Source organism: Plectropomus leopardus, chromosome 15, assembly GCF_008729295.1.
Source record: "Plectropomus leopardus isolate mb chromosome 15, YSFRI_Pleo_2.0, whole genome shotgun sequence".
Lineage (NCBI taxonomy): Eukaryota > Metazoa > Chordata > Actinopteri > Perciformes > Serranidae > Plectropomus > Plectropomus leopardus.
The window spans coordinates 7,203,863-7,217,811 of record NC_056477.1 but is presented as its reverse complement, the minus strand read 5'-3'; the positions used below and the strand labels follow the sequence as shown (position 1 = coordinate 7,217,811).

Genomic DNA, 13,949 nt, shown 5'->3' with positions numbered 1-13,949 from the left:
GAGATATAGATGTCCGCCTTCCCTCCAATAAACTGGAACTAGATGGCGCTCGGCTTTGAGGTGCTACAAGCTTCACAAAAATATGCTTCTCAAACTCAACAGCAACGTCTCTTTCCAGAAATCATGACCTGGTTACTGAAGATAATCTGCACACCTTTGTGAGCAGTTTCATGTAGAAGCTGTTTCTTTCTTTCACTGCACATCTACTGCTCCCTCACTGACAAAACACTGAGCTAGCTGACCTAACAGCTCAGCGCGGACAATTAATGTTTACATCTGGCGCTGATGTACGCTTGCTCAGTTAAAAAAATACGCTCGGACCTTCATCTGGTTAAGTCTGATGACCGAAACATTGTTTCCTTGATAATTAAGTTTAGTGCAAGTAATTGGACAGTGTGGAGTTTTTTTGTTGTTTGTTTTTAAATCTTTACATATTTTGCATCTCGCCGCAAATTGGCTAATGCACACCTTCTTTTAAAGGTGTGCATTATCCTCCAAATTCAACTATTGTTTAGTTGTAAGAAAACACAAAACCCAGTGATAATTTCTGGAAAGAGACATTGCTGTTGACTTTTTCAAATGTTTTTTTCTTTGTTTGTTTTTCTTTGACCACCACAAGCTGAGTGCCATCTAGTTCCAATATATTAGAGAGAAGGCAGACAACTGTAAGGTCGATATCTACAACACTCTGCAACTCACACCAAAACTATCTAAATTAATAGATAGCACTATAGATAACAGGAAAAACATATTTTTTGTGTGAAAGCCATATGCATGTGATGCAGCTTTTATTTATGTTGTTTACACCTGTGCTTTTGTGTGTCAAATGTCTGCTGTGAAGGTCTATTTTGGCTTCATATCAATCAATCAAAAATGCAAATTTCAACTCGATCCAGCTGTCCAAATACTTCGGCAAACTGACTGTGCAGCTAACTGTTTCATCATATCAGTTTTTTCCTTCTTGTAGATGATCTGTAACATTTAAACATCCCCATGACTGTGGAAATACACAACGAAAGAAAAGCATCTTGTCAGATCGGTGGCATCAACAGACAACTGGGCCGGTGCCCACAGCACAAACAGATCTACTTAGAGCCATAAAAAACATCACATAGTTTCAGTAATGATTTTACAACGCATTGTCGTCGTGGTGCAAAAAGAGTGTGTGTTTGTGTGTGTGTTTGGGGGACACAGTTTTCATGGCATGTCAGATATGTCACAGCACTCAGAAAGAAGCACAGGCGGTTGATACAGTAGGACAGGTCTCACATATGATTTCTTTTCTTTTTTAAAATTGTTTGACTGTGTCAGAGTACGCACATAGACACTGTATGTGATGATTTGTAGCATCATCATGAGCAACAGCCTAAGTCGAGCATGAGTTACTACGGAGCAGCGTAGCACAGAGACGGAACACCCCTCCGCTGGTACGAAGTCACACACACTCACAAAGTTTCTACGACACAGTGAAAAAACAGTGCTGCAAAGTTCAACCACTGACACACAGATATGTTTTGTCCTCTTTAAAAGGAGAATCTCATGTGCTTTTATGATGATCTGAGTTCCAATATAATTAGGAGTGTGTTAAGTGTTTTTTGTGAAGATTTCAGCATTCAGTGTGTGTATTAATCAGTGTGTGAGGGGAAACAGGGACAGTAAAAAAGGGTTGTGGCAGTCTCGGCCTCCTCTCATTTCAACCCTTAATTTTTTATATAGTTCTGGCTAAAACAAGTGATAAAAATATCAACATCAAAACACTAACAACTACAACATTTACAACAGAAACGGTGACAAAAGGGACCAAATACATTGATTGCCATCAGCAAAGGTCCCTCGGCCCTCCAGCCGGCATAGCCCTCTTCCCATCATGCCTTTTTTTTGTCCAATACCTCGGCCGCATTCCCTTTTTAACATGCTTTTTTTTTAAAATAGTGCCAGGACTTCACACAGAAGTACAGCAAGCCAAGACGGACAACACACAAATTTTAAGAACACAATCAGAACAAGAGACAGGCATAAAGGTGACATCATCATCACACGGCGTGGCGCTACTAGGACAGTAATGGGGCTCGTTAGCGATGGATGTAGAGCAGGAATGATGGAAGTAGAAGGGCAGAGGTAGGGCGGACGGAAGGGATTTTGGCGAGCATAACCTGAAGTTGCAGAAAGGTTCACTCCCTCAAAAGAGCGAACGCAACAGCATCGAGTCTCAAGTGTCTGTGCAAAAACAGTACAGGCCATATGACAGTTCAAATGTTTCATGCTTCACGTCAAAAACACACGACAGAAAAGTAAAAAGTTGGCGCAAGAGAGCGTCTGAGCTTTCAGATTAGGTAGTTCAGAAATGTGAGGAGCTTTAGACATTAACTGATGGCGCCTCTCAGTGTTCGACTCCAAACAATGCAGCGCGGAGGCCTTCTGCAACTTCAGGATGAGCTGGCCTGGACGTCTGTTGTGTCTAAAGCTCAAGAGAGGCTCGACCCTAAAGGCTGGAGCACAGGGACCTTGAAAGTGTGTGTGTGCATGCATGGTGTGTGAGCACGTGTGTTTTTGTATTTACAACTCGGGACCTCAAAGCAGAAAACAAAAAAAAAAACACCCACTCATGCTCAACTCTCCTCCCAACACCCTGAAAGTAAATCATGTTTCCCCTTTTCTCCTATATAAATATCTATTTATACATAATTCTATTAAATAAAATCCCCCTTCAATTAAAAATGATCCTTTTTCAACACAAAATACTTTAAAATACATCATTCAGGTAAAAACAGCTTAATAACACATAATACAAAAACACAAAATAAAAATAAAGGTCCCTTCAATAACCAATCACAACGCCTAAACCCTTTAAAACATTGTGTGTGTACTCAAACCTGACACTTAAATGTTAAACTCTGATATTAAGTAGATATTAGTTGCTCCCGTTCCCATAAACCCAACCCACATATACCTGTTAACCGTAAAACAAACTTCTATTAAAGTCGACGTTCTGCTGCTCTCTCAAAACAACACAAAATATTTTTCCAGATAATCTACTTTCCACCCAATTTCTAATTACTATGTATGTGAAATGTTATTCTGTTGTTAAATATATATTTTTAACAGGTTTAATACTTTTCCAGACAGGAGACAAAACAAAGACAGGGAAATAAAGGCCATGGGAGACAAGGACCAGGACAGCATCGCCCCCGTGTCGCCACCAGAAACATGCACCATCTGCAAGAAGGGGCTGACGTCAGCCGGGCCCCAACATCACCTAGCTAGGGTTGGACTGGATTGGTGTTGGTCGGTGTGGTCGGTAATTCAGTCAAGCCTTTGAAATATGCATTTTTTGTTTGTTTATTTTTCTTTTTAATTTATAATGTATTTTCCCCTCTTTTTTGTTTTTACAACTTTCCAAGCAGCCTCTTCCCGGCCAGGATCCAGGCACCAATCCGACCACGGAGGATAAATGCTCCAAACAGCTTTAGAGTTCAGGCAAAGCTGAAGAAAGAACGATGCAAAGGTTAGTGTGGAAACTGAAACATTCATACAATAGCTTGTCAACAGAAATAGCATTAAAATCAAAGTACACACTATTACACTGTTTTTATGCCATGTCCACAATAGCATTAAGTCAAATATAGTATGACCTAATAAATAGCGTAAAAAAGTCATAGTGTGTATGTTTTCAAAAATAGCAAAAAGTCAAAGCATTGCATGTTGCCTGAAATGGCATTAAAAGGTCATATGACACCCAAAATTACATAATAATGTTTGTGTAGTTTGTCTTCTAAAATGGTATTGGAAAGTAATATTATACCATGCCCTCAAAAATAGTAAAGAAAAGTCATAGTACAGCATGTCTTTCACTGTCATAAAAAAAGTTTAATTAACATAAATCAGTCACAGTAAAGTATGCTGTCCAAAATAAAATAAAAAATGTCATAGTGCAATGTGCAATGTGAGCATAAAAATTTCATACTAAAGAATGTTATCCAAACTAGCATAAAAATGTCATCGATTAGTATGTCATCTAAAAAAAAGCATAAAAAAGTCATGGTATAGTATGACGTCCAAAATGCCATCAAAAGTTATTGTACAGCACGTTGTAACAAGTTTCTGAAAAAGTCGTGGTACGTGTATTTAAAAGACGTAATAGAGAAGTGTCATCACCTTACCTGGGCCTGGGTTGTCTGTTCACTGCAGGGGTGCAGCCGGTGCTCCTGAGCAGTGGAAGTGCACGTTGAGCCATTTGGCATCGCGGCGATGCCACACACGCGTCTCCTCTGACTGGCAGGAGCGCGGCCGGCCCTGGCTGTCCATGTACTGCGTCAGGCGGATGTAGGCGATGCAGGCAGCATCCTCGCCGATCAGATGGACGTGAGGATTGAGGATGGTGGTGTGCACTGGCTTGCTGTTTTTACTCAACACTGTGGGGATAAAAATGTGCAGCTCAGCTGTTTGTAAATGAACTTTTCAGGAGTCAATGTGTAGTTAAGAAACCAAATTAGAGAGCATTCAGAATATTATGGCTGCTATGGGCAACACATGTTTGCAGCTTCAAACAGCAGGAGGGGCTAACTGCTAGATAACTGAGATGTTAGTGAATGTTTTTGAATAAAAACAAAGATGACTCGCTTATCATTTTACACCTATTTCTACCAAAATTCAGCACAACTGTGTATTTGGAAAAGTCCGAATCTCCTTTTTGAACCTTTGAATTTGTTTCATATCGGCAAAATGCACATTATAAAGGACGACAGACTGCAGAGTTTAAAAGGATGAACTGACAGATGCGACGGTTAATTTATTAATGAATCAGTTTTCAATTAAACTGATTTTTTTAAAGCCAAAATGTCCCAAATTCTTTAGATCCAGCTCGACAAATGTGAATATTTGCTGTTTTTATTTATTTATTTTATTTGTTATAGTGAACTCAATACCTCACCACAGAACAGAACGTAAAGTTACCCTGTGGAGTTTTTTGCCACAAGCTGATGCTTTAATGCTAATCCACGGACAGAAAAACTTTTAAGCAATACAGCAATGTGAGCAGTAAAGAAGAAAACGGAAGCTACAGGAGCAAACATGGATGTAAACATTTTAACTTTTTAAAAGAAATCAGCTTTACAAATGTTTTACAAGGAAAAAAATCCTCTGGGCACCTTCAATTTGGGCTAATGTCAATCTGAATTTTCCCCAAAAATCTGTTTTAACGCAGATTTTAAAATATAAATATATTTTTCTTTGATACATTACACAACACTCATTTTAGACTGAACTCTTGTCAACAAAGACATGCTACACTGTGCTTATAGATTATAAGAGAACAGTCAGTCTACAGTAAGCTGGTTAAGGTGTTTGTGGCAAAAATAATGATCCTAAATACTGAGCAACTTACGGTTCTCAAAGTAGAACTTGTGGAAGTCCATGCCCTCCACCAGGTTTCCAAGAGCCTCTGGCTCAAAAGAAGTCAGTCCAGGGTCACAGATTCTCCTGCCAGAGGAAAACACGAGCAGAAATAAACTTCAGCTACAAAGATGGATTCTTCAGCAGAGAATGAGGATGACTAAATACATCAACATGATTTTTCAAGCACTGGTGAGATCCAGGCGTGTGTGTGTGTGTCTGTGTGTTTGTGTACATTTCACAGGAAAGTCAATTAAGAGTTTCTTTGTGTTAGAAGTGATTAAATGTTTCCAACAAGGCAAAATACTGAGTCTTAATCAAGGCTGTTATTTTTTTCCCTTTCAGTTTAAAAACTTACGTGTAAGCCTCAAAATCCCCGTTGTTAATGGCTTCAATCAGCTGCTCCGTCATCTTTATTATCTCCTGTTTACGAGCTGAAAGCAGAAGGAGAAAGAGGTAGACAACCAGAGGAGGATGAAGACGGTCAGATATCATTGTACAAAGAATACAAATAATCCCTGAACTCACTGGAAACCTGTGACATTTGAAATGAGTTGATCACACAGGCACCGCCCTCTGACAATGATGACGGTGACAATTTAAGTCACGCTTAACTAAACACGACGCACTTTCTACTCGACACGTTAACTCAGAATCAACACTATTTGATACTGCATGTAACGCTTAAAAGTCCACTGAAACCTGAACTTTAATGGTCTCATAAAACAATTAAATTTGTTTAGAATAGTCAAAAAATAAAACTCTAAAAATAACTCTTATTTATCATACAACAGTAAATATTTAGTCTCTGTCTATACAACAATAAAATGTTAGCCTTAAAAACTTTACCGTTAAGGAACATCTCTGCTGATCAACAGAGACAGTCATCTGACTATTTGAGTTCAGCAAACTGTCAAAAATGAAACCAACTACTTATAAAAACCACAAAGAGGACACATGGTATGAGTGACTTTTCTATCGTTACCATCCTAGGAAGAAGCCACCTGTGACATTAAGTAAGAAATGGCTCTATCAGGTCAAGGTAAGTGCAACGACAAATTTTCGAGGTATCACAGCTCAAAATGTGCCTAAACTAAGTACAAAACATTTCACTGTGCACACACACAAACCCACAGCAATCAGGGCGAAAATACAGCAGAAACCCAGGGTACGTACCAAAGATTCATCGCAAAACATCCCAACAGAAAAGCACAAACTGCATGCACACACACTAAACATGCAGCTGCTGAGCCAGAAAAGCAGGCCAGCAAATCCTCCACACCTGCATGTAACTCTGTTCATCAGTCCTCAAACCTGCTGCCATCAGGTGGCACACAACGTCAGAGCAGACGGTGTAAACAGACTTCGAACAAGCACTGCACAGCCTGCCTGACACTTACTCTGCAGCAGGTTGCGGCTGCTGCCTGCGGGGGGCTACAGAGTGGACTCTGGTTCAGGACGGGAGGTCTGAGCTGGACCGGTCTGAGGGACACTGGGGCTGCTGGCAGCTTCCTGCAGGGGACCAGCTGAAGGCCGGTCCATTCATCCCAGTAAAATAAAGTTGTATTTAACAAAGCTGAGAAACTGTGTGTAGCTATTTACATGGGATTTAACATTAATTATTCTGCACAAAGTAAAGCTGTGAGGCAGGAAATTAGACTCCAGACACTCAGGTAAAGATTCATGTCTGAAAGTGTAGAGGGGGAACAGTAGCTTGCAGTTTGGTCTGAGTGCCACTAGATGGCAGCAGAGGACAGGGTTAGAGTGGAAGAGAAGGACATAAAAAAGGCCACAAGTTTTGTTTGGCTTAAAGCAGTGATACTCAATTCAGAGCCAGAGGGCCAAATCTGGCCCCCAAACCATTTTTTAATTTACAGAGAAAATAAAGTAATTCACACTGGGCATTTCTTTGTACTTTAAGTAAACATAAGGTGCCAGAGTGCATAAAACAGAATCAAAATAGAGCTTATTTCTTTACACCCCGAGACAGACGTCCTAGCTAAACCCCCTATGTCCTAAAATCTGAGACATATCCTAAAATCCAAGAACTGTGCTTAAATCCTAAAAATATCCTAAAATCCTGGTAATGTCCTAAAATCCAAGAAACGTCTTAAAATCCTAGATATGTCATAAATTCCTAGAAATTTCCTAAAATCCAAGAACCACGCTGAAATCTTAGAGCAGTCCTTAATTCCTAAAAATATCCTAAAACCCTAGAAATGTCCCAAAGTCCAAAAAATGTCCTAAAATCTTTGAAATATCCTAAAAATCCTAGACATGTATGGGGCTGCCCCAACTAGCCCCGGGCCTCCTGTCATTTTGCAAAAGTGGCCCCCATGCAAAGCAACTTGAGTATCCCCGGCCTGCAGGACAGATTTGTTTGTTGAGGAAAGGTCAGGACACAAAGGTCAGAGCTGAGAGTGGAATCAGGTAAACTGCGGCAGACTTACAGGAGGGCGGTGGGCAGCGAGGAGACACCGTCTGTTCCTCAATAGTGCTGCACTGGCTCAACACTGCACTGTCTGTGCCGGCAGACTCACAGGCAGCCACTGCCCCCATCGCAGAACACACACGCAGGCACGCACGCACGCACGCACACGCGCACACACACACACACGCACGCGCGCACACACACACTGAGCCTGAGAGGATGTTTCTATACTATTGAATTAGCTCTTTAGAACTTAATCTTTCAATTATTTTTTTGAATTCTTTATTTTAATAAATAAATATAGAATAAATCTGCTTTTAGTTTGCAATATGAAAAAAAGGTGAGACTACTAGAGGTGTAACAATTTTGATAGTGCCCACTTTTTAAATGTGAAGATTTGCAGCTTCACAAGATATCTTCATATTGCTTGTATTGTTTGAGCAAACTTATTCAATTTCATTCACAATATTTCAAAGAAAAGCAGTAAATATGAGCTGATCTGAGATTAGACTATTGCTTCAAATTATATTTTTTTTCACTTAATTTACCATCAACCATTCAGTTCATTGATTAAAAGTTTCAACCTGAAAGTCTTCTATTGTGGATTTCTTATCACAGCACACTAAAGAAACCACACTGATACAAAGAGCAGTGAGGTGAAAACAAACCGTGCAGACAGAAACAGTTTAATCCAGCTGATTCACACGCCAGAAAGTAAGAAACAAATAATCTGGACAAGCAAACCTCATGTAGCCACACGGAGAGCAGCAGCCTGTTGCACCAGCAGACTAAATACTTTCCACAGTTTTTAAATAATTTTTACTTTTGTGAACTGGAATGTCAAATATTCTGTTTGAAACATTTAGGAGTTCCACTAAGTTGTGGCTTTAATGAAACACTAAAAATAGATCATTAACAAGGAATCTGAGAAATAATTTGGGTTGTTGTTGGTAGTTTATCACCTCCTGATATAACGTTTGCTCCACTGTTACCCCGTACACACACATTTTAACTTTACATTTTTGTGACCAGTCAAAAAACAGACGTTAAAAAGTGAAAAATGATCAAGAATTTGGAATAAACGGTGCAGAATATTGATTTTTATGAGCCATTTTCTCAAACACTGCAGATGAAACGTCACTGCCTCCATGTTTGGTTGACTTTATTGAGGAGAAGAAAAAAAACAAATAAAATTTTTTTTCTCTCTCGTATTATCTCTTGTCCAGCACTGAGTCAAACTTTTCCATAACTTTTTAAGGACCCATAATATATATTTTTACTTTTCCCACTTGCCTGGCATTTGTTAAACATAAAAAATAAAGAAGTGTACGCGATGGTAAACTAAACACATCTACACATATCAGAGCTACATTACATCAACAGTGAGAGAAAATAAATTTGCCATTATCTAACATTAAAGAAAGAAAGATTTCTCTAACAACTTCATTACACACAACAAAATTCTGTCACTTTTCCAAAACATTCAATAATTTTACTAATTTTATGCCAGAAAAATGTGATTGTGAAATTCCATGACTCTTCAGGTTTTGCATAACTGTGCGAACCTTCTCACAAGGCAGCAATTAGGGTTAATTTACACGCTGGTGCAACAGGCTGCAAAAACTTGTGAGCTGCAGAGTTATTGGTATGCAGTTACAGAATATGTGACGTTATGTGCTTCATCTTATAGACCTTTCCTAGACCTTGTGATATTGTGTCAGAGGGCAAACTACACTCAACACTCTACACTTTTATACATGAAGGAGCTCATGCATCCTCACAGTGTTTATATTTCACAGTAACCAAGAGAAATTACATTTAGTTGATGCGTTCATCCAAAGCAACTTTAAAGAAGTGCATTCAACTCTGGAGCAGCACAGAGGACAACAGCCTCTTTATTGCATGTCAGTGATGAGCCACTATAAGATCGAGCGCTGGTAAAGCTGCCTTAACTAACTGGATTAACTCTTCTGGAGGTAGCTCTGTCCTACTTCATTCACCTAAAAACATTCGAAGGGTCATCCCCGAGCTGAAGACGACTGATTAAAGGCTTAAGTGGCGTGTGATGCTGGCATGCACACACTCACGCACACCAACAGTGACAATGAGGCGAAGAGTTTTGCTCTGGAGCAACTGAACAGCGTGTAAATGGAGACCGCAGCTGAAGTATATTCCTTGAGATAGCAGCACCGTCCGCATACATGCACAATGTTTACATCCAACTCTTCACGTCACATTTGTCTCTCCTGTGATGCTCAAAGGCATCTGTCATTTTTTCAGCCACTGGATCTCCAAGCCTGCACTACCTTGACTGAAGCGGAGCTGACAGCTGCCTGAAACCTCCACCCAGCAGACATGCATTACCTCAAATATAAAGTGAATTATTGCAATATTTCTCTATCTGATCTGGAGTTCAACACTGTGACAAAACTTAACATTTCATGTGAATGAAAAGAGACATGCAGAGTAGGTGAAAGTTGGACAAGTACCTTTCCTACCTTTCATCTCCTCCTCTTCTGTGTTGTTACAGCTCTCTGTGGAGCCCTGTGAGACAGAGAGGGTGGCAAAAAAAGAGATGGAAAGAGAAAAAGATGGATGGAGGGAGAGAAGAGAAATAGCAAGACAAATTATTTTTTTAATTTGTGAGTGAGACAGGGTTGGGAAGCTTTGGACACGTTGCCCATACGGACACACAGACAACCTGATGGACAGGTGAACGGGTGGACGACTCCCTCCCAGGAGCACAAACCAGCCAGGACAGCAGCGAGGGGAAGCGCAGAGAGCCACACATATATGAGCAGCAAAGTGTGTGAGAAATTTGAAATACTGTGATTAAATTTAACAGGAAGGAGAGAGCGAGTGCAAGTTAGTGTGTAAGTGCTCCTCAAAAAGGAAGCGAGTGAGAAAAGTGTCAATGTAAAGAAAATTGTGTAACGGCACTGGTGTTTGAATATCTAGTGATGCTAATGTTTAGCAAGCTTGTACACCAACGTAGCAGCGCAAGCAGAGTGGCAGCTGGTGCCTATTTTAGTAAAAAGTCTGACATGATTATCTGAAGATATGTGTGTTCAAGTGCTGCTGTTACAAACGGCACGTGTAGGATTTTCTCTTTCATATCAATTTGAAATTTGCCCTGATCCTATGTTGATCCTGAAGGGTAACACCAGAATAATTATATAGTTTTGAAGTGTTCAGTCATAATCAATTCAGTTTCCGTTGTTTTTTATATTGGAGGCACCTTCCCTGAAATAAGGAATGCTTCTGCCAACGTCAAAAGAAATCATTACATTTTAAAGGCAAAATAAAAGTAGTTTTTTTTAGCTTGAAAAAGACAGCTTAAAAAAGATGTGTGACGTAGCAGTGATGCTTTTGGTCATACTATACTATGTTTTTCTTTTTTTTTTTTTTTTTTGGTCATACTACATATCTATATCTATATCTATATCTATCTATATATATATATATATATATATATATATATATATATATATATATATATATATTATATATATATACACAGCCCCCTCCCGAGTTGAAGTTAATAGTATTGACCAATTTACAAAGGTATTTTTAATCAGTTACATCTAAACTAAAAATGTTGCATTTCTAAACTGAAATTCAAAAAATCCAAAAACATTGTATACACTTGGCTTTTTTATCTTTCATTATTAAATCTTTACATTCATTAATAATTTCATTGTTAAATGGAATTGCAAAATTACTTTTAAATTTCCCATTTGTTCTTTTAATTTTTCCTTCAGCTACAATATTTTTACTAACTGATTATAACAAAACACAGAAACTCTACATTTATTCCAGTGGCTCCATAATGGTGCACCTTTAATAGGTTAAAACGTGAGCTTGTCTTAATACATGCAGCAGCTGTGCTGATCTGCTTCCAGATTTGGGGAGTTCACAGGATCGACTCTCCTGTGAAATCCCTTCTGGTAAACAGGAAGAGAAATAATGAAACACGCTGACAGAAGCTGCCCACATTAGGTGCACAATGAAGCGTAGAGAGCTGACAGCGATGTATGGAGCATATTTAGAGAAAATCCTCCACGAGTTGTCTGTGAGTGTTAGTGCTGGCCGGTGGCTAGAGGTGGGAGAAGGAGGGGCTTACCTTGGTGCCGTCAGCTGGGTTGTGTACAACAGTTGTCTGGGCTTCCTGGGGGGGAGGTAGGACACACTTTACCATGCAAGGAGGGGATGAGGGTGTGGAGGGGGGGCACCAGGGAAGATGCCAAGGAACACCAATGATGACAAACATACAAAACAGACGCATGTGCGCACACCAAAACAAAAGCACGGGAGCTACATCACAGAGGCTGTGGAGCATTTATGGTGATTAAATAGATGACTGTGGATGTCAAGGTGCTCTGTGTCAGTATGTCCCCAGAACCAGGATCATTTAGTTTCTAAAAAGCATGAAAATAGCTGTGGACACATTTTCACCAGCCAGGGCCATGACTGAGGAGGAGGGTTTCTGTGAGTGACTGTATGTGAGTGTGAGTGCACGTTCATGTCACCTGGAAGTTATTTAACAGTTTTGAAATGTAGTTTACCTCAATGTCCAAGTGAAAGTTACAACTTGGGAGCTCTGATTTATCCAACTTGGTGCTAAATTACTACAGAAGTATCTGATACATTAAATGAACAAGTGCATCAAGCTTCAAAAACACAACACTTCCCGGTTATGACCTCGGTAATCTTTCCCAATCACAAACTTCCATCCTAGATGGTATGAACAATGCATGAAGCATGGCGACTGTGTTTGCGTACCCTCCTCTTCCTCAACCTTGACCCTCCCACAGAGACATTCAGCACCAAGCAAGTTCCAGAGCTCCGATCCGACTACCACGCCGTTTGGATACCAAACCCACAGTCAGTCAGTCAGTCAGTCAGTGAGTCAGTCACTTACTCAGGCTCCTGATCCCAATCACCATTAGACCCAAAATCCAGAAGCTACAACCTCAGAGTATCCAGCCCCTTTGATGGCATGTGGGATTATGGGGTGATCTAAACTAGATTTTAAAACTAGATCTAAACTGGATTTTTTTAAACAGACCTTAGCTCAATGCCTTGCCTCAGTGTTCTCACTTTTGATAGTTTGGCATCGAGCTTACGGACCAAGCCTTTAGTGGTGTGCAGAATTTAGCATTTAAAAAAGTTAACACTCAGTGACGTCATGTTTACATTCTCAATTTCTTGGCCAGGAGCCGTGACTTTCTGGGGTCTCTGCTAGCTGCATGGCTTTTGTTATTAAGAGTGCCTAAAGGTGCTGGTTGGTGGATTTTGTTACTTTTGGAAAGTTAATAAAAAGATGCAGTTATAAGCTGGAACTACCTCTTGACGAACAATAGTAGAAGTACTTGAGACCGAGCCAGGCTCGCTGTTTTCCCCTGCTTCCAGTCTGAATGGAAAGCTAAACTAGTTACCTCCGGGCTCTAGCACAATACTAAAAATGTTACACATGACAATGGTGTTGATCTTCCCAAAATGTTGAATTATTCCTTTGAATGTCATTTTGATCTATAGATCTCAATGATTTTATCCATTTTTCTTGTTCAAGCTCTATTGTAAGTTGCGTATATGTTTCCATCCGGTTTCATATATGGCCACAGGCGCTGCATTTTTGTACAGTTATGATCTCTGTATTACCTGTCCACTCCAGCTCCTGTTTCACCCAGAAGTCCTTCACAATTCACACACCAAATATCAATTTGTAAAAGGCCATTTTTTGATGCAGCAGAGGTTCAACTGTTTTTGCTTTCCAAGAAAATTGCCATAAACCTGTTTTTCTTAAAAGGCAAACCATCAACAAGGAGTCACCAGAATGTGGCTGAGCAGAACTTGATTGAGGTGTCTGCGGTTGTACCGCAAAATGAAAGTCATTTGTCTACCTGTCAGCGCGGTGCGCTGTGTAAATATATATACAAGTCCGTCCACAGGAGGTCTGGGTAAGACACAAGCCAGGGGAGACACTCTGAGGCCCAAAGCAGTCGTTCAATTTTAAAGTCATCAAATCCCCTTCCAACATCACAGTTTGTGTTCAAAACAGAAGCAAAGAGGCAGAGGATGAAGGACGAGAGAGAGGACCAAGTACAAAACTTAACATGTGTGGTGT

The 13,949-nt window shown here is 39.9% G+C and overlaps 1 protein-coding gene across 18 annotated transcripts in view; it reads right to left on the bottom strand.

Moving 5' to 3' along the window:
- Nucleotides 1-665: 665 nt before the first annotated feature.
- camk2g2 (calcium/calmodulin-dependent protein kinase (CaM kinase) II gamma 2) overlaps nucleotides 666-13,949 on the bottom strand; it is a 75,682-nt gene continuing 62,398 nt past the window's right edge. For 5 of the 18 annotated variants that reach the window (XM_042502223.1, XM_042502216.1, XM_042502225.1 and 2 more), the window contains 5 exons: nucleotides 10,321-10,366; nucleotides 5,750-5,825; nucleotides 5,384-5,478; nucleotides 4,161-4,412; nucleotides 666-3,483 (listed from right to left, as the gene is read on the bottom strand). In XM_042502223.1, coding sequence (XP_042358157.1) covers nucleotides 4,180-4,412; nucleotides 5,384-5,478; nucleotides 5,750-5,825; nucleotides 10,321-10,366 — 450 coding nt within the window. In that variant the 3' untranslated portion in view covers nucleotides 666-3,483; nucleotides 4,161-4,179. Of the gene's footprint in view, nucleotides 3,484-4,155; nucleotides 4,413-5,383; nucleotides 5,479-5,749; nucleotides 5,826-10,311; nucleotides 10,367-11,945; nucleotides 11,991-13,949 lie in introns of all 18 variants that reach the window. The other 13 variants (XM_042502212.1, XM_042502220.1, XM_042502217.1 and 10 more) reach the window with 4 other exon arrangements.